Source organism: Cebus imitator, unplaced genomic scaffold (assembly GCF_001604975.1).
Source record: "Cebus imitator isolate Cc_AM_T3 unplaced genomic scaffold, Cebus_imitator-1.0 Scaffold309, whole genome shotgun sequence".
NCBI classification, from domain to species: Eukaryota; Metazoa; Chordata; class Mammalia; order Primates; family Cebidae; genus Cebus; species Cebus imitator.
In genome coordinates, this window is record NW_016107624.1 from 1,584,954 (window position 1) to 1,605,339 (window position 20,386).

General features: G+C 44.0%; 1 protein-coding gene across 5 annotated transcripts in view; it reads right to left on the minus strand.

Moving 5' to 3' along the window:
* Positions 1-4,951: 4,951 nt before the first annotated feature.
* Positions 4,952-20,386, minus strand: part of GGTA1 (glycoprotein alpha-galactosyltransferase 1 (inactive)) — a 100,702-nt gene continuing 85,267 nt past the window's right edge. For 4 of the 5 annotated variants that reach the window (XM_017503325.2, XM_037729520.1, XM_017503323.2 and 1 more), the window contains 4 exons: positions 18,429-18,491; positions 17,292-17,408; positions 9,757-9,894; positions 4,952-5,920 (listed from right to left, as the gene is read on the minus strand). In XM_017503325.2, the coding sequence (XP_017358814.1) occupies positions 5,227-5,920; positions 9,757-9,894; positions 17,292-17,408; positions 18,429-18,491 (1,012 nt within the window). In that variant the 3' untranslated portion in view covers positions 4,952-5,226. The remainder of the gene's footprint in view (positions 5,921-9,756; positions 9,895-17,291; positions 17,409-18,428; positions 18,492-20,386) is intronic. The other variant, XM_017503326.2, reaches the window with a different exon arrangement.

The following is a 20,386-nucleotide window of genomic DNA, read 5'->3' on the forward strand; positions in this document are numbered from 1 at the left end:
TGAAAGTCTTATTGCAGCACTCTGGGCTTTACACTAGCTGCTTTCCCCTCTGAAACCTCATTCCATCCACTCTTCACAGTGACCCCTTCTCTCCTTTCAAAGCTCAGTTCGGAGTCAGATTCTCTGAGGCTTCTTCTACCTCCGTGAGCCATACTTCTTTCATACCCCTTAGCCCTGGTACTACCTATGCCTCATACCTGGTCAGGTCATGTTCCTGCTTCTCCAATTTTAGACTTACATTCTGCCTTTGAAGAGTTTGGGGTCTCCTAAATCCCCTCTCTTTAATGGATAACAAAGGAATTGAGAGCTTTGATGGTGATTCCTTTGGTATCCCCAATTTCAACAATAAGATGGTTAAAATGTGTGTGGTGGCCAGGTGTGGTGGCTCACACCTGTAATCCCAGCACTTTGGGAGACTGAGGTGGGCAGATCACAAGATCAGGAGATCAAGACCATCCTGGCCAACCTGATGAAACTCCGTCTCTACTAAAAGTACAAAAATTAGCTGGGCGTGGTGGTGCATGCCTGTAGTCCCAGCTACTTGGGAGGCTGAGGCAGGAGAATTACTTGAACCTGGGAGGTGGAGGTTGCAGTGAGCCAAAATTGCACCACTGCACTCCAGCCTGGAGACAGAGCAAGACTCCATCTCAAAAAGAAAGAAAGAAAAGAAAAGAAAAAGAAAGGAAGGAAAGAAAGAAAGAAAAGGAAGGAAGGAAGGCAGTAAGGAAAGTAGGAAGGAAAGAAAGAAAGAAAGAAGAAAGAAAAAGGAAAGAAAAAAGAAAGAAGAAAGAAAAAAGAAAGAAGGAAAGAAAGAAAGAAAAAGTATGTGTGTAAAACAGCAAGAAGTCTGGAGCTGTGGAAATAGCACAGGATTTATAGTCAAGACAGTCTATAAGCAGGCAGTCCTGGATTTAAGTCCTGGATCTGCACCCTTTCAGATCTCAGACATTCACCCATGGATCCCTATTTGACTCTTTTCTTTCCTTAAAAAGTTTGTATAGTGTGTTACACATTCACTTTCTATGACTTTTCACGCTTGTGAGTATGCAGTCATGGCAGTGTTATTTGTTTACACGGGGCACATTTGACAAACAGTACATTAAATAAGTACTTATAAGTACTGCTAAGTTGAGGTTCCTAATAGTGGTGGCTTTGGCTAAGAGAGAGCAAAGAGGGACAAAGAGAAAACCTCAGGCCTTGAACACATTTTCCCCCTTTTGGCTGAATGTGGTTCCCAGATCTGAGGTGGAGTAGAAGGAGGAAGTGTGGCTTGTTCCTTCCATCTGCCCTTCTGCCTGACCACACCTTCTGAAGTCCTACCCTGAGGTAACCGTTCAGTGCATGCCCATGGTGCTTACATCAGCCCTCCCTGCACAATGTAAAGATAAGAATGATAACAATGTTTTGTTTGTTTGTTTGTTTGTTTTGAGACAGGGTCTCTGTTGCACAGGCTGGAGTGCAGTGGTGCAATCTCGGCTCACATAACCTCCACCTCCTGGGTTAAAGTGATCTTCCCACCTCACTCTCCTGAGTAGCTGGTACTACAGGCACACACCAACACACCCAGCTAATATTTGTATGTTTTCTGAAGATGGGGTTTCGCCCTGTTGCCCAGGCTGATCTCAAACTCCTGGGGTCAAATGATCCACCCGCCTTATCCTCCCAAAGTGCTGGGATTATGAGCGTTAAGCCACTATGCCTAACCTATTTTTTTTTTAGCATGATGCTTTTAGACTTACTTAATGCATTTGGGGCAGGTTTAATGTATAAAAAGTGGGAAAAAGTAGAGGCCTGGGGAGATATCTAGTTGCACTTTCCGTAATATGAAACATGGCCCTCCGAATGTGCTGTCAACACATCTGTCCTTCTAAGTTTCCCTGCTTTGAGCCTCAGTTCAGTCACCACTTGCAAGAGGTTCCTTGATGGGAGGGCTATTTCTCCAGTTTGCTCATTGATGTCAGCCCTCCAAGTTGGGATATGATGGGCTGAGGAACTCCGAGCTTTAGACTAAGTGGTGGGACCAGCTGTTGATCAACTGTCCTCTGATGAAGCCCACATCAGTCACTTACCTTGAGCCCAGGAGGTCGAGGCTGCAGTGAGCCATGATCATACCACTGTACTGTGGCATGGGTGACAGAGTGAGACCCTGTCTCAAAATCAAACAAAAATTTGGGAATCCCAAGTCTGTTCTATTTTTTTAATAGTGGACACATTTTCAGAAGGGCATAAGGACTTTTCTGAGTCTAAAACCTTTCTGGACTTCATCTTCCTGTTTTATAAAATGAGAATAATTCTTCACCATGAGGTAATCATACCTCATTCAGGCATTTCACTAAATCAACCGGGTCACCTTTAAATTTTTTAGTATAAGTACCCCTGCTGGAAATCCAGACATTTCTTCTTGATCAGATATATTCTCCAGAGGTCAGGACTAATAATCCCCAATATGGTGATGGCATTGTTTTCTTCCTCTGCCCTGATGCCCCACCATGGGCTTCAGGGGCAAGCCTTTCCCTAATGATTCTTCCACTGGCAGTTCATCATTCCAGTGCATTGCTGTGGAAAGCTCTATATAAGTATTTGTTGCTTAAAAGTTTGATAATCCCTTGGCTGGGCACAGTGGCTTAGGCCTGTAATCCCAGCACTTTGGGAGGCCAAGGCAGGAGGATCACTTGTGCCTAGGAGTTTGAGACCAGCCTAGGCAACATAGTGAGACCCCTTTTCTGCAAAAAAGCTTTAAAAAAAATTAGCGGGGTGTGGTGGCAGGCATCTGTAGTCCCAGCCACTCAGGAGGCTGAGGTGAGAGGATCACTTGAGTGGAGGTCGAGGCTGCAGTGAGCCATGATCACACCACTGCACTCTGGTGCGGGTGACAGAGACCCTATCTCAAAAACAAACAAAAATATGGGAATCTCAAGTCTATTCTATTTTTGTAATAGTGGACACATTTCCAGAAAGGCATGAGGACTTTTCTGAATCTGAAAACCTAAAATTCTCTAATTGACAATTTTGAATATCTTTGGGAGGAAATGTACAATCCATGATCATACCAGAATATACTGAGAAAATAATTTATTAAATTGTAAATTGGGAAATTTTTTAATAAGTTTAGTAATAATGATTAATGAGATCGTGAATTTGTCCGTTGGAGATTTAAATTTTAATGAAGTTTTTTTAAAAAATCAAGAAATTCCCTTAAAAGGAAACATTAATCCTTTGCTCTAAACTTTCAGGCTAGATTATTTCTTTGGTTCAGGACTTAAACCTTTAAACTCTCCCTACTCCAGACTGAATCCAAGACAATCTGACTAATAGAGAAGCAGGAGTCTTAACAGATGTGTGTGAGATTTTCTAGCAAGAAATGAAGTAGGAGGCACAGAAATACTTGAGAAAAATCTGAGTTTCATTTTATCAGAAAAGCTCATTGCAGTATATATCAGGCTAGTACAATGGCTCTTCAAATCAATTCCATGAAAAAGGAAACAGGCCGGGCATGGTGGTTCACTCCTGTAATCCCAGCACTTTGGGAGGCTGAGGTGGGCGGATCACTTGAGGTCAGGAGTTGGAGACCAGCCTGGCCAACATGGAGATACCTCGTCTCTACTAAAAATATAAAATTAGCTGGGTGTGGTGGCACATGCCTATAATCCCAGCTACTTGGGAGGTCGAGACACGAGAATCCCTTGAACCAGGGAGGTGGAGGTTGCAGTGAGCCGAGATTGTGCCAGCCTGGCCAACAAGAGCAAAACTCTGTCTCAAAAAAAAAAAAAAAAGGAAAGAAAAAAGAAAAGAAAATGAAAACAAATGACCTCGACTGGAACACAAGCAAAATATAAATATATGTGCATATGTACATGTTGCCTCCTAACTTCCTTTACATTGATTTGGTTAACTTTAAATAATATGTAGGATTTCACAGCTTCTCTTAGAGAAGGGAATTGAATGTTAAGCTGTTCAGTCATTATAACTAGATCTCCCATTGTTATGGCTCATGCTTTTGTTACAAAATCAGTTAACCATTTTGCCAAATAAGTCTAGTTGTTACACTTTCATCGTGCAGGTAGAGCAGGAGAAAACAAGAGGTTACTTGATGGGAGGGCTATTTCTCCAGTCTACTCCTTGATGTCAGCCCTCCAAGTTGGGTTTTGATGGACTGAGGAATCCTGAGTCTAGCTAAGTGGTGGGACCAGCTGATGACCAATCGTCCTCTGATGAGGCCCACATCCTGGGAACGGAACTCCTTGCAAGCCTCTTCAGTCCACTGCAGGCCTTTGCCTTCTCTGACACCATCCACATCTCCTTGCCAAGGATTTGAAGATGCAAGTTGCAGAGTCTGGTAGACTGAATACCACTCAGGCAAAACAAGAAGCATCTTCTGTTCAAGTCCCTGCTGCTTGTCATTCATAAGTCAATGAGGCTGGAAATCACCCACACTTCCTCCCACTCAGTGCCTGGATCCATGATGTATTTAAGCACCAACCCCATGCCCTAAGTGCCCCAGGGTGGCTCTGCCCCACAGTGATGGCTCCTCTCTTTCACTCACTCTTTGCTGTTTCATGGCAAACTCATGTCGAGGTTTTGTTTTTACTTCACTCTGGGCACCTTGGCTCATTCAGATTCCTTGAGACTCTGATCACACACCACCATGATATCTACTGGGACACTCACCAATCTTTCACACAGAAGCCAAACAACATCCTGATGAGAAAAGGATGGACTACAGATGGCCTGAAGCAATCTGCTGTTGAAACCTTTTGAGGATTGCCAACGTAAATGGTGTCTTTACTGAGAGATCTCCTGCAAAGTAACTCCATGTTACTTTAGACCCACCAGAAATAGGCAGACATTGAACTCAAGGGACAGCCCGTTACAATCATATCTTGCTGCCAAACGCTTCCCTTAGCACCCTTTTCTCCAGCATGTTATCTGACATGTGTAGAGTGTTTCTGGCTTTATCTTTGCCTATGACAAGTTCTTTTTGGTTCAGTTGATAGTATTTCCCCCAAATCCAGAATAGATAAGAAATCACTAGGAATTTACATCTGATTACCCTAGATTCATTCTCCCACATTACAAGGCCCCACATTACAAGGAGGAATGGTATGTGTTTGCCATGTTGGTGCTTCATTAGTATTTTTTTTAAGTTGAAATTAAGTGTTACTTTTCTGAGGAAGTAGCCAGAATACTCCTCTTTCAAATTGATAAATCTACTGGCACAATTTGAAGTCAGACGTTATTTCTAACCAAATTATATTCTTTTGTCTGCCATGATAGCTTGACAGTTTTAATATCTGAAGGCAGGCCTATATGATAATCCCAGCAGTATTCTGGAGATAAGATTTTAGAGGGTTTGTTGAGAAGGAAATACTTGTTTAGGTGGCTTTCATCATGCCACTCGGCTTCTATGTCATTTTTCTTGTCCAGGAGGATTCCCTTAAAGCACTCCTGGGTGATGTTGAGAACCTGAATGGGTGTTCCTCCAAAAATGGCCGCGTGGTAATAAAAATCCCCCTGGCCAAATGGAATATATGCTGCCGACTCTCTCCGCCTCTCGTAGGTAAAGTCATCAGGATCTGCCTTGTACCACCAGGCCTGTAGCTGAGCCACTGACTGGCCCAGGGTCTCCACCCCAAAATGGTCTTGGAAGACCTGGTCCACATCCATGCAGAAGAGGAAGTCAACCTCGTGTTGGATGTGGGCCAAGATGTGCTCCCCAATGGTCTTCATACGCATCATGCTGATGTCTTGCCACCTCTTCTCTGGCTTGACCTCAAACACTTTGAAGGAACGCAGAGGACCCAGTTCTATAAATGGCACCTTGGAGACATCATCCACCATGACGTAAAATATGACTTTGTGGCCGACCATGAAGTACCTATTAGCAGATGTTACGAACTCCTCCAAGTAATGTTCAATATATCTGAAACGAAGAAGAAAAGTAAAACATTTAACATCTGGGATTCCTGAAAGAAACCACATGCTATTAGAATCATCTTGTCTATATTTTATGGTTAATAGGAGAATGATTTCTTCCCACCCTGGGTGTGTTTTCATGTCAGTGCAACACCCCTGGCTATTCTCCACCATTTAGTCACTCAGTCCTTGGGAAGCTGGAATGACTTATCTGACTGCCAATTTTGGAAAAGCAACTAGAACTAGACATGCACTACCTTGTCCTTCTTCTTCTCTGGCTCTTAGAAGCCAGCCAGTCCAAGAGAGCATGTGTTCTCAACTGCTCTGGGTTTTGCAGGAAGCTTACTGGTACAGGACCTATTCCCACATCCAGAGGCCTATAGGTGCCTGGATGCCTCAGTCTTTCTAACTCTGGGGGTTGAATATTTAGGAGACCCAGGGCCTGCAGATATAAGCCACATTCTCCAATATCAGCTTTAACTATAATGAAGGTGGTATTTACCACCCTCTGCCTATCTTACCCCTTTGTGTAATTTACCAATTGGTTCAGATTTTGGACAGTCAAAGGGAGTACTAGTTCTTGAGCTCCACTCAAAAGCCCTAACATAAGCCCCAGTGTTGTTACTGCCAGACCAGATACAAGAGTGATGTGACCCTTGGAACCACTGGGGATGCATTAAGCCCAAACAGCAGCACTCTCTTGTCCTCCTCTGTGATATGGAGAATGAGTTACAAGATCTAGGTCTGCTTTCATGTTACATAGTTATCCTATGAGCCTCCCACTAGTCACCTAAAACACCAATCCATTGTCCATACACCATCATTATAAAGTCCAGATACTAGAGTGAGCAACCTCTGATTTAACCTTATTTTAACCACTTTTTCTTTGTCTTAAAAAAAACAGGACGGTGTTAGCAGTAAGCCACATTTGGTGGTTGAGTAAAATAGATGAAAAAAGAAGATTAAAAAACTAAAAGAAATTAAAAAACAACAACAACAAGGAAATAAAGGACTGTGTTTTTTAGAGCAGTTTTAGGTTCATGACAAAATTGGGCCAGAAGTACACAGTTCCCACATACCTCCTGCTCTCACATTTGCACAGCCCCTTGCTACTACCAACATCCTTGTACCAGAGTGGTACATTTGTTACAATCGATGAAGCTACCCTGACATATCACTATCACCCAAAGTCCATAGTTTACATTAGCGTTCACTCTTGATGTGGGATATTCTAAGGGTTTAGACAAAAGTATAATGACATGTATCCATCATTATACTACTATACAAAATAGCATCACTGCCCTAAAAATTATCTGAGCTTTGCTTATTAATCCCTCGCTCCCTGAACACTCCCTCACAATCACTGACCTTTTTACTGTCTCCATAGTTTTATCTTTTCCAGAATGTCATAAAAGCACACAGCATGTAGCCTTTTCAGTGTGGCTTTTTTTTTAACTTAGTAACATGCATTTAAGGTTCTTTCGTGTCTTTTCATGACTTGATAGCTCATTTCTTTTTAGCATGGAATAATATTCCATTGTCTGGATGTGCCATAGTTCATTTTTCTATTCACCTACCAAAGGACATCTTGGTTGCATCCCAAGTTTTGGCAATTAGGAAATAAAGCTTCTATAAATATCTGTGTGCAGTTTTTGTGTAGACATAAGTTTTTAACTCATTTGGGTGAATACCAAGGAGCACGACTGCTGGATCGTATGGTAAGAGTATATTTAGTTTTGTAAGAAACTGCCAAATGGTCTTCCAAAGGGGCTGTACCATTTTGCATTCCTACCAGCGATGAGTAAGTGTTCCTGTTGCTCCGCATCCTTGCCAGCATTTGGGGTTGTCAGTGTTTTGAATTTTGGCCATTCTAGTAGGTATTCAGTGGTATTTTAACTATTTATTCATTTGAAAAACATTTTATTGGTGTCTTCTGTAAGCCCAAGCTATAGACTATCTTGTGAAGCCATGGTATGGAGATTACCAGGAAGAGGAAGAATAGACCAGATGGCTTAATACAACTTGACCAAACCCTAAACTCACGTGGACTGAATTTAATGTGCTGACCACACTACTGGCCAATCATGGTGTTTTGTGAGTAATAATGACTGGCACTTCTTTTCCCTTTTTGTTGCTGCTTGGATTTTGTTTCTTTGTTACCAAAATAAAGTGTGCTTTTAATGTTGGCACGTGGTAATCCAAGGTTTATAGTATTGATTCTTTAAATGAAGAGAATATATCTGAGGAATATAAAAAGGGACTTCAACATGACTCTGTGGCTAGCGGCCAGGAAATCCTTCAGTATTCTGGGACTTCAAGAAAAATCTATTGTGCCCTGAAGCTTGGGAAACAATACTGGGGTGGGGTGGGGTGGGATCCAGCGCAGGGGAGAGTCATTGTGAGGTTTCACATTGTTTAGTGATTAAAGCACTGCAGTTGGCTCCACACATTGTTGCTTGAAAACAAACCAAACATCACACCTCCTAAAAGTCCAAATCCACTTTAGAGATTTATTGCTGCTGAGTACAAACAGTCCTCTCTTGCCTCAGAGCTGAGGACAGAGTGCTTTCACCAGGATGTACACTTAAAGTTTAGTTCTGCAGGGTTGGAACTAGATGGCTGAAGCCACTGTGGGGCATTGGGGGATGTTCTGTTCTTTTTGGAAACACCAGGATCAAATCAATCTGCAATGTGGCTGGGTTTTGTGGCAAAGGATTAGGTAAGCTGAGCACTGGCTCCTGACTTATACTAGTACAGATTCTTATAGTAAACATGTCAAAACTCCATAGTTACCCTACTCTGTTAGAGACACGACATAGGTCCCTAGGATCAGCACATTCAGTGACATTAGAACGTGATTGGTATTTGTTAATGACAGAACAGTAATAGCTGCTGGGCTCTGGGTTGGGGAAGGTTATCTCTGGAGAACTATCAGATCTTTACAGAGCTCTGTTTTAAGCCCCACCTTGGCAAAGCTCAGATCAACTTGAGCCTTCAACTTCCATTATACAAGGCAAGGGAATCAACTTTCCATGAGGCTTCTTCAGAAGAGATACAGACAGAAAGCCCCAGAGGGCAAAAAAAAAAAAAAAAAAAATAGGAAAATTGGACTTTCAGTTTTATTTTGGAAAAAGAAACAAGGAAAATTCTCCAAAAAAGTAAAATGGATTATCTTTAACAACTAATATTAGAGCTAGAACTTTCAAGTAAGAATGATTGCAGTTTTTCTGCATCATATGTTCTGAACAAGGGAGCTGAAACTGGAACCTATCCAACCTTTGGAAGAGCAAGCTCTGACCAGCCAAATCTCCTGGGGCCAAATTCTCCATGAGGGAAAAAGTAGAAGTGATCTGAGGAACCCACGGAAGAGTGGTCAGCTGTGTTCCAGCATGGAAAACCACTGTGCGTAGGTCACTCTGCACCTAGAACTTGCTATGAATTTCTCTGTAGTTGGTCCTGGGCCATAGAGCACAGGAAAAAGAATAATGCCCTTTGAGCTGTCTAGCAGCTAGCACTTGTGAAATTTCTAAAGGAAGCCACGGTGGTCAGGGAGGAGGTGGTTGTGGGTATGCTGCTGACCCTGGGTTTGGTGGGTGGAGCAGACATTTTTTTCCTGCAACCCAAGGCCCTCATTTTGAGGTGGGAATGAATGGACTTACCTACTATTATTTTGTTCTCAGCATTTTAGGGCCTCAGCAGAAAGGGACTGAAACGGTCCCACGAAAACATTCTCCTATCTAATCAAAAACTCGTGGCTGGCCTCCATCAGTTCAGGAGTCCCCACACTAACATTTTGATAGTGGAACAAGAAAAAGTCTGGACAGTTTTATCAGTGACACCTACCTTCCAATAGCAAAAACCGTCAACCCCACGGTAATTTTCTGTTTGGCATAATAATTTTCTAGGATGGCTTTGTTGTAAGTGCCTTCCCACACAACCGGCGCCTTCCATTTGGTCACTGTCACAACCTCTGGGCGTTTCCTGGTGATAAAACATAAAGTCCCCTGAGTCAGGGCAGCTTTGCCATTGTTGGGCAGAGACTTTCCAAGGAAAAGGGGGGTCAGCTATGATCTGCAGGGACTGTCCTTGAATCCTGACTGTAGCTTAACCCCAAACACTTCGCTGGGAGGTGTGCCATTTGCAGGGGTAGCATCTTCTGGGTGAGGAAGAGGAGGCTTTGACTCAGGTGCCTTTGAGGGCTATTTTTTTTCCTTTTTCTTTTTTTTTTTTTTTTTTTTTTGAGACAGTCTCACTCTGTCACCCTGGCTGGAGTGCAGTGGCATGATCTTGGCTCACTGTGCAGCCTCCACCTCCTAGGTTCAGGTGATCTCCCACCTCAGCCTCCCAAGTAGCTGGGATTATAAGCATGTACCACCATGCTTGGCTAATTTTTGTATTTTTAGTAGAGATGGGGTTTCACCATGTTGGCCAGGCTGGTCTTGAACTCCTGACCTCAGGTGATCCACCCACCTCAGCTTCCCAAAGTGCCAGGATTACAGGTGTGAGCACTGTGTCCTCTGAAGGCTACTCTGGGGGGCCATTATGAGGCTCTTAACCTCTACATCTCATATTTTCTTTCCTCTTCTACTTTCTTTGTTCTCTTCCTAATTCTAAATCCCTTTCCCTACTTTCCCTACTTCCCCAGCCCCTTCCTAAACTACCAGTAGCACCCTAGGGTGTTATTTATCCCTGTGGATGTCATCTGAGCTTAAGGAGATCCTAAGCCGTGATACAGGCGGATGAGAGAGTGACATTAGATTTGAAAGAGAAAAGGCTGTTTCTGGCCTTTTGTCAGAAGGGATATCTGGGTGGGAACCTGGTTATTGGCCAAAAAGAGCCCCAGATTAAAGGGATTCTGATGTTACCGCTCACTTAATAAACAAGGGACAAAGGCGCCAGAAAGGAGGGGACTTCATAGAGGCCCACCAAGGCTAAGGCTGGAGCCCAGGGCTCTGGCAAGGACCTTCTTCTTAGACCAGGAGCCTCTTTTCTAGGAACACAAAAGGGGCGAGAGGGAGGGTGCTTTGCTGTGCTCAGAGAGCTTGAACTGGACTTGGTGAGACCAACACAAACACAGGAAGCAATGACAAAGCACAAAACTGCAAAGCCCTGAAGGTTAAATGCAGAAAGCACAGAGCAGCATGGGCCAGCGTGAGGGTGGAGCTCCAGGCAGGGGGAGGCTCTGACTCTTCATTGGCCTAGGAGGTGGGGGCATTCCCCCTTTGGAAGCATAGACTGGCACAGATCATTTAAATTCAAACCCCAGTATGGGCCTGGCACCCTGCTTGGCATTTTCTTGTACTTCACTGGGTTCACTGTGGGCGGCATCTTGATTCAACCCTGGGAAGGCATGTGACTGGGGCAAAGTCCTGGTGATCCCTGCTGGCTGCACTGGCTCTTGTAAGGCTGTCAGGGAGAGGTTAGCAAATACCTCGGGCCAGCAAGGCCCGTGGAGGGCTGGGTTTTCACAGAGCCGCCCTACCCATTAGCAAAGCTGGGTTTTCCCACAGCGAGGCTGATGAGCACAGCTGGGCCATCCCCTGCCTCACCCTAGCCTCAGAATGGAAAGGAGCCTCAGTAGACTCTTATCTCAGGCCTTCTGTCCCTTGTCCCCAAATAGTGCACTCTGTAGTTTTTGAGCTGACTCTGCCCTCCCACCCCAGCCCCAGGCATCACATCTAGTCTGCTTCCCAGGTTCTGTCACAGCGGGAACTGGCCTACTACCCCACAGCTGGAATTGCTCCAGGTTGGTCCAGATGGCAGACAGGGGAAACACTTTCAGGGTGCTCTCTTGGTTCACCTCATCTTGTCTGGAGTCTCAAACTCTAAGACTTAGCTCTGCCTTCAGCACCCCAGGTACGCCTGCTGCAGGGAAGACAGTTGCCCTTGGTTTCCTTCAGTCATGAAAGAAGCTACCATGCACTCTGCACCAACCTGTGCCAGGCACCCATCACGTACACTTTCTCATTTAGTTGCTGCAACAGCCCTGCAATGTATCATGTCCACGGTCCAGATAACAAAACCCAGTCTCAGAGCAGCTTATCTCGTCCAAGGCCAAACAGCTGGTCACTGATGATGGCAGCTAACACACACTGAGCAATTCCTGTGGGACCAGGCACCGTGCAAAGGGCTCACCCTTCTGAGGTAGGTGCTATTTTTATTCCCATTTTATCAGTGAAGAAGCTAGCACAGAGAAGTCAAGTAACTTGCCTGAGGTTGCACAGCTAGTGCTAGGTGAAAGCTGGGATTTAAACAAGATCATCTGACACTGGAGTCCATGCTCTGAGCTGAACCACCACCTATACTGTTTCTTATATGCCATTTCATCCCTCTGCTGATGAAGTTGGGGTTAAAACCCAGGTTTGTCCTGATCTAAATATAACACTATTTCCACTTAAAAAATAAGCCGGGCACAGTGGCTCACGTCTGTAATCCCAGCACGTTAGGAGGCCGAGGCAGGTAGATCACTTGAGGTCAGGAGTTCGAGAGCAGCCTAACCAACATGGTGAAACCCTGTCTCTACTAAAAAAATACAAAATTAGCCAGGCGTGATGGTACACACCTGTAATTCCAGCAACTTGGGAGGCTGAGGCAGGAGAATTGCTTGAACCGGGAGGCAGAGGTTGCAGTGAGCCAAGATCACACCATTGCACTCTAGCCAGGGCAACAACAGCAAAACTCCATCTCAATAAATAAATAAATAAAAAGGAATTCTTTTTATTTGCATTGGCATTTTCGTCAATTCGGACTGAGAAGTGATGAGGCTTTTGTTGTTGTTTTCACACAACAGCATCTGAGCAGGAAGGAAAGCATCTGAGCAGCTCTTTCCTGGTTCTTTTTCCTTTCTTTTTAGTACCCCATCTTTGTGATCTAGGACTTCTTCCAACCACACCATGTTGGAGCTTACATGGTGCTTTCAGTCCTGTAAAACGCTTAGCTTTGTTGAATGATGAGATTGCAAACCAAAAACCAATAAATAAATAAATAACCCATACAGCTATCTTATACTTCTGTAACTGTTTCTGAACTTAACACTCTCTTCTTCGTTGCACCTCATTCACTTAATCTTAGTTTTGGCCTGTCAAAGATCTTTTAGTAGTTCTAACCTAGCCCCCTAGCTAAGTCTTGTCACTGTGTATAAGCTGGACATTAGGTGATATTATTTTTTAAAAAAGGAAAAAGAGGAATAGGTATGGTTATTTAATACTTATGGTGCACCAGGAGCTAAGTGCTTAACTTTTATTCTCTCATTTAATCTTCACAACCACTCTATGAAGTGGGTGCCATCATCATTCCCATTTTGCAAATAAAGTGGAGGATAGGAAAGAGGAAGGGAATGGAGCCTGTTGCCATTTAATTTATATAAAGGACCCAACTGGGGTGGCTGATCCCTTGACGCACATTTTCCAGTTCCCTGGTCTATACCAGGTCATCCTGCTAAGCACCGAGATGGGAAAAATGAGACCCAGTCCTTCCCCTTGAGAAGCTCACAGTCCCAACAGCTGGTCCACCTGCTACACACTCCTCAACCACATGATCACTCGGTCCAGGTCTTCTACAAGAACTGAGTTAGAAAACCAGAGTCCAGCTTAAATTACTTGGCTTCCTTCAAGTAGGAAGAAAAAGTAGCAATATTAAAAATTAATGTTGAATTAAAAATTAAAGCATTCTATTTCCCAGCTGTTAATTATTTGATTCCACTGACAGTTCCAACATGTCAGTGACCCTGACTACAAAGCCACACAACAGCCTGAAAATGCAGGCAGCTGGGGAGGAGGGGGAGGAGGGAGAATGAGATCAAGATCTGCTTCCGGCATGAACCACTACATGGAGGAGTCTTAGTCATCAAAAACCACAAAACCCCCAAAAAAAGAAGTGATGGAGGGCAGCTCACGCATATGCAAAAGCTAGTCTTTGACAATGTCAACTGCCAGAGAAGTCCTAGATCACAAAGATGGGACACTAAAAGAAAGGAAAAAGTGCCAGGAAAGAGCTGCTCAGATGCTTTCCTTCCAAGTAGGGCATGCAATGATGTGATGCCAGTGTGTGCAGTTCCACAAAAGCTTCCCCCCAAATAAAAGGGCCCCCTAACCAAAGCACACACCTCCCTAGGTTATTGGCAGCTTTTAAATTTTATGTATTTATTTATGGTACATTTTGGTACCCAAGGGTTGGGTAGAGGAAGCATTAAAATTCTATGAATCATGCAGTAGGTTTAAAAAAGATGTGGAATACATATAACTCATTATTGTTATTATTATTTATTATTATTATTACTTGAGACAGGTTTCACCTTGTCACCCAGGCTGAGTGTAGTGGCATGATTACAGCTCTCTGCAGCTTCAACTTCCCAGGCTCAAGTGATCCTCCCACCTTAGCCTCCTGAGTAGCTGGGACTAAAGGCATGCACCATCACATCCAGCTAATTTTTGATTTTATTGTAGAGACAATTTTTGATTTTTTGTTTCACTAAGTTGCCTAGGCTATTCTTGACCTCCTGGACACAAGCGATCCTCCCACCTCAGACTCCCAAAGTGCTGGAATTACAGGCGTGAGCCACTGCGCCCAGCACAACTCATTATTGACTGAATTCCCTCTAAGCAACAGCAGGCTGCCTATACAAGGATGCAGAGAAAAGCTGACGGCAACATGAACAGGGATGGCAGAGTGGCTGTGGAATGGAGAGAAGGGGATGAAAGGGAAAGGATTTGAGGAGGAACTGACAGAACATACTAATGAATTAGACTGTGAGATAGATAGAGGAAAAGGTCTCCCACACTGTGTGGCTTGAGCTATTTAATGGGATGGAAAGTGAGGGGAACAAGGGTGGGGAGGAATTGAGAAATCCATTCTGGCCATGTGAGACATGCAGAGATGTCAGGCAGGCAGGTAGACACAAGTCACAGCTCAAAGGCAACATCTGGGCTAAAGATTTAAATGTGGAATGGTCTCTAATCTCACTAATGGTACCTAATGCCATGAAAATGGAGGAGAGCACTTTGGAAAATGGTGTATAAAGAACAGAGAAGAGGATACTGGACTTAGCCCCTATAAACTCTAATCCCTGGCAGCTGGGAAGAGGGAGCTGCCCCTACCAGAAAACAGTCACAAATGAGGATTTGGTGTCATGGAAGCAAAGCAACCTTGATAGGGAAATATGCACAATATATCATGGTTTTAGGTAGTTTATTAAAAAGAACACTTTTTTTTAAAGACAGAATTTTGCTTTGTTGCCCAGGCTGGAATGCAGTGGCTCAGCTCACTGCAACCTCTGCCTCCCGTGTTCAAGTAACTCTCGTGCCTCAGCCTCCTGAGTAGCTGGGATTACAGGTGCTTGCCACCACACCCAGCTGACTTGTTTTGTAGTAGAGACTTCACCACGCTGCTGAGGCTGGTCTTGAACTCCCGAGCTCAGGCAATCTGCCTGTCTCAGCCTCCCAAAGTGCTAGGATTACAGGCATGAGCCATTGCGCGCGGCCGAAAAGGATAAATGTATACAAAGTATACTTATTTGTTCATCCATTCCTTCATCCAATCATTCATTTATGCAAGAAATAGACTTAGGTACCCTGAGAAGGCTTACATTTGGTGCTACTTCAAACCAACATTCTTTAAATAATCTGCTTGTGCCCAGGCACGGTGACTCATGCCTTTAATCCTAGCACTTTGGGAGGCTAAGGCAGGGGATCTCTTGAGACCAAGAGTTCCAGACCAGCCTGGGCAACATGGCAAAACCCCATCTCTACAAAAAATACAAAAATTAACCAGGCGTGGTGGCACATGCCTGTGGTCCCTGCTGCTTGGGAGGCTGAGGCAAGAGGATTGCTTGAGCCTGGGAGGTGGGGGCTACAGTGAGACATGATCGTGCCACTGCACTCCAGTCTGGTTGGCAGAGTAGGACCCTGTCCCAGATAGATAGATAGATAGATAGATAGATAGATAGATAGATAGATAGATAGATAGATAAAAATAAATGTCTGCTCCCTATTCATTTGGAGGTAAAGCCATGCAAGGGGGAGAGTAGAGACAGTGAGAGCTGGTGACTGTAGTCTGTCCCTCCTCTCTACCCTCAATCATTCAGCCCCAGCCCTACCTCCCAAGTCCTGCTCAGCAAAGCACAAGTGCCACAGTAAAATTGCCCTATTCTTCTTAGAAGGGCCTTTGTCCATCTCTAGCCCATCTAGCCTGCTCCTTAGGGATTCTCATTCCCCAATCTAAGGGGCTTTATCAAAGCAACAGTGTTTCCATCTTCCCACATTTCTATTAGTGGTTTAGCATTTCAGAGATGCCTACCCTGTCATGTAGATCATCAAACAACATATGGGAAACCAAAATTCCCATCCCTCCACACTGGCATGGATCTCTTATCCCCAAACAATAAGAGAACTTGCTAGAACATAGTCTTCCCAGAGCCCAAGATCCTTCACAATGGGATAGATGCTATTTTCAGGCCAGGCATGGTGGCTCACACCTGTAATCCCAGCACTTTGGGAGGCCAAAGCAGAAGGACCACTTAAGCCTAGGAGTTCACGAGCAGCCTGGACAGCATAGTAAGACCCTGTCTCTACAAAAAAAATTAACAATTAGCTGGACGTGGTGGCACACACCAAGCCTCCTTACTCAGGAGGCTAAGGTAGGAGAATTGCTTGAGCCCAGGAGGTCAAGGCTGCAGTGAGCCATGACTGCATCACTACACTTCAGCCTGGGTAACAGAGCAAGACCCTGCCTCAAAATAAATAAAAATTAAAACCTTTTTTAAATGATGCCATTCTCTCCTGATTATTCTGATGATCATCTCCAGCACGTACCCTCTTCCAAGCTCAGGAGTACCCTGTGACTCTGTCTAGATGTCCCATAAGCACCTGCATCCACATGCATTCTTAATGGAGCTCCCCACCTCCCCCAGCTCCGAGGCCTGTGTTTCTTCCTTCAGTCCCCTTCCTGGCTAATGGCACCACTGCTCACCAGTCTCAGGTCTCAAAGTCACCCTGGACAGCTCCCATCTCCTCACACCCAGAACCACATCCTGCCAGTAGATCCTGCCTCCTATCAATCTGGCAAATACTGGTTTTACAGTGACAATCCCTATAAGACCGTGAACTTTTCAAATATAACCATGTTGATTGATTTCTCCTGTCTCTTCTGCCTATCACAATGCGCAGCACAGTGTTTTTGACCATAACTCACAGTGAGAAATATATTTTACATCACAATCAAATACGTGCACATACCCATTAGCCTAGTGTTAAATATCTAATATGCTAAGGCTCTTTCTCCCAAATAAGGAATGTTCTCAATGGCACTGTTGCCTCCACTGCCACACCACCTCCTGCAGGGCCACGGATTTGCTGCACAGTGAGTGACGCTGCTTTTCTTACTTTGGATTAAACCAGTCCCATAGCTGAAGCTCTGTTGTGTCATCTTCCTTTCTTTGCTCCTCCTCTCTTCCTTTTTCTTTGTCTATGTCTTCTTCCTCTTGTTGATAATTGTGGATCCTAAGTACAAAGGGAAGACAAACCCGGTAAGGCAGGAAGGTGACTATGGTGGCGGGAGAGCTGCTGAATATCTTGTGAAAATGTGTTCCAAGGCAGATTATGCAAGCACTAAGTGAATTGCCCAGAAAAAAACTCTAGACATTAGCATTTATTCATGAAGACATATTTTTGATGAAAAGATGCAGTACTCACCTCATTACCCTTCCAAGTCAGCACATTAGCAATTTAATGGCATAACAACCTTCAGGTTATTTCAGGGGGGTGAGGGAAACTTGATAAGACAATTCTTCTAGGAACATTTTAGTTTATAATTGTCTTTCCTGCAATCTAAGCTTTAGCCCAGGGCTGTGCATGGTGGCTTGCACCTGTAATCCCGGCAATTTGGGAGGCCGAGGCAGGTGGATCACCTGAGGTCAAGAGTTCGAGACCAGGCTGGCCAACACGGTGAAACCCCACCTCTACTAAAAATACAAAAATTAGCCAGATGTGGTGGCAGGTGCCTGTAATCCCAGCTTCTTGGGAGGCTGAGGCAGGAGGATCACTTGAATCCAGGAGGTGGAAGTTGTAGTGAGCTAAGACTGTGCCATTACACTGTAGCCTGGGCCACAAGAGTGAAACTCCATCTCAAAAAATTAAATAAAGAGCCCAAGCCTCAGCCCCCAAGTTAACTGAAAACAAAACAAAACAAAAAACGTATTTAGCTGGGTGTGGTAGCGCATACCTGTAGTCTAGCTACTTAGGAGGCTGATGTAGGAGGATCACTTGAGCCCAGAAGTTCGAAGCTACAGTGAGCTATGTTTGCCCCACTGTACTCTAGACTTTGTGACAGCAAGACCCTGTCTCAAGAACAAAATCAACCCTCAAATGTCCTAGTCTCACTCACAAAATATTCTTCAAATAATTTCAATACGCAAGAAAGATGAGTGGCTGAGAAGGTCATGAACATGAAACCATTGTGTGTGGACCCTCTATAAGCATCAGATGGGTGGGCAAACACTGATCGCTGTCTGATCACCTTACCCATTGTTAAACCAGCCAGGAAACCACCAGCCCTTCTGAGCGCTGTCATCAACTTCTGGGTTTCTAAGAAATGGAAAAGATTACAAGCATTTTTAGAAAATGTGGTAGTCCCCAAACTTGGGGCTTCCAAATTCTTTTTATAGCAGAGATTAGTTTTAAAAAGAAAACTGAAAACAGCCAATTTATTCAACAAACAGCAATGAGACACTCTAGCTGAATGAGAGAGAACAGACCTGAAGCTCTCTCAATCTCTCTTCCCTGGGCAGCCCCCAGCCCTCAGCTCATTCTGGGGGCCCTAGAGGAAGAGAAGGGAAAAGGGGGCTAGAGTGTATTAATGCATAAACCTGAGTCCTAGATCTGCCACTAACTAGCTGTATGACTGTGATACAACATTTTCCCTCTCTGAATTTTGACTTTCTCCTCCAAAAAGTATAGTTAATAATACTAATAACAGACCTACCATGAAGGTAATTTTGAAGACTGAATGAAATAGCATACAGGAAAGAGCTTTATGAGTTGAAAATGACTGTAACAAGTTATAGTCTTCATGAAAAACCAATGCATGTTTCCAAGAATCATCTCTTTAGCTAAAACCAGCAGAATTCAGATTGTTATAAAAGTCTAGAGAAAAATTCAGTTTGCCCAAAGGTTAGCAGTAACAGCCTCAGGAAATCTGGGGGTCCCTGAACAAGAGGTTCAGGAAACTACTTGAAAGCCACTGTAGCCATCCATTTGAGAAAGTTTCTACACTCTCATTCATTGTGAAAGTCTCTTCAAGGTCGGGGGCCTGACACAGTGGCTCAATCCTGTAATTACAGCACTTTGGGAGACTGAAGCGGGCCAATCACCTGAAGTCAGGAGTTCAAGACCAGCCTGGCCAACACAGCAAAACCCTGTCTCTACTAAGAAAATATTCACCACGCATGGTGGTGGGTGCCTGTAATCCCAGCTACTTGAGAGGCCGAGGTGGGAGGATTGCTTGAACTCAGGAGACGGAGGTTGCCATGAACCAAGATCATACTACTGCACTCCAGCCTGGGCAACACAGCAAGACTCCGTCTCAGAAAATTTTAAAAAATAAAATAAAAAGAAAAGAAAGCAAAGAAAAGGTAGGGGGCTTCTGGAGGATGGGGAAAGAGGAAAGCCAATGGATACAATGCCCTTCTGTTGGACAAATGAGGTGGTGAGGTAACTCATGAACAGGCATAATATTATGAAACCTGTTTTAAAGCCCATTAACTCTGGGAAGTGTATGAGATGGCTTCCAATATATAGGTACAGTAAACAGAAAAACAACACAAGATTAAAAAACACAAGAAAGAACAGAAAGAGATACGTTGATTTAGTCACCCAGGTATGTATTTTCACACGACCTCAGTCATCCCAAAGAAATGTTTCACCGTTACTTTCATTTCACAGCCAAGATACTGGCTGGGTGGATTTGAACAAATTTCCAAGGTCACATGGCATGTGGGCATAAAAGTCAGGATTTCATACCAGGGGATAAATGACATTGGAAATGAAGGCGGGGGCAAGTACAAGCAGTTAAGTGCAATACTTTGCTCTGAGCTTTTTGACAACCAAGCCAACAATAGGAAATATAAAGGTTTACGTGCTTCTCATTTTGTTTTCATAAAATAAGAAAAGAAAATTTTAAAGATACATACTGGTTTCTCAAGAGACTCAATTTTTTTCCCCCGATTCTTATTCTCAGAGCAATTTCTTGCATAGGTCTTTATATAACATTTAAAGGACAGAATAATAGACAGTATCTCCCTAGATACTTTTTATCAGCAAGACAGGAATGTTTTCAAATGACAGCACTGAAGAGAAGTCTGAGGAGAACTGATGGCAAGATACAAGCCATGGTTCTATATCGATAAGTCTAGGGTGGCTGCAGCAATAACATTCCAGATTCCCAGGAATCCACCCACCCCTCCGACTTGGCCGAGCACCAT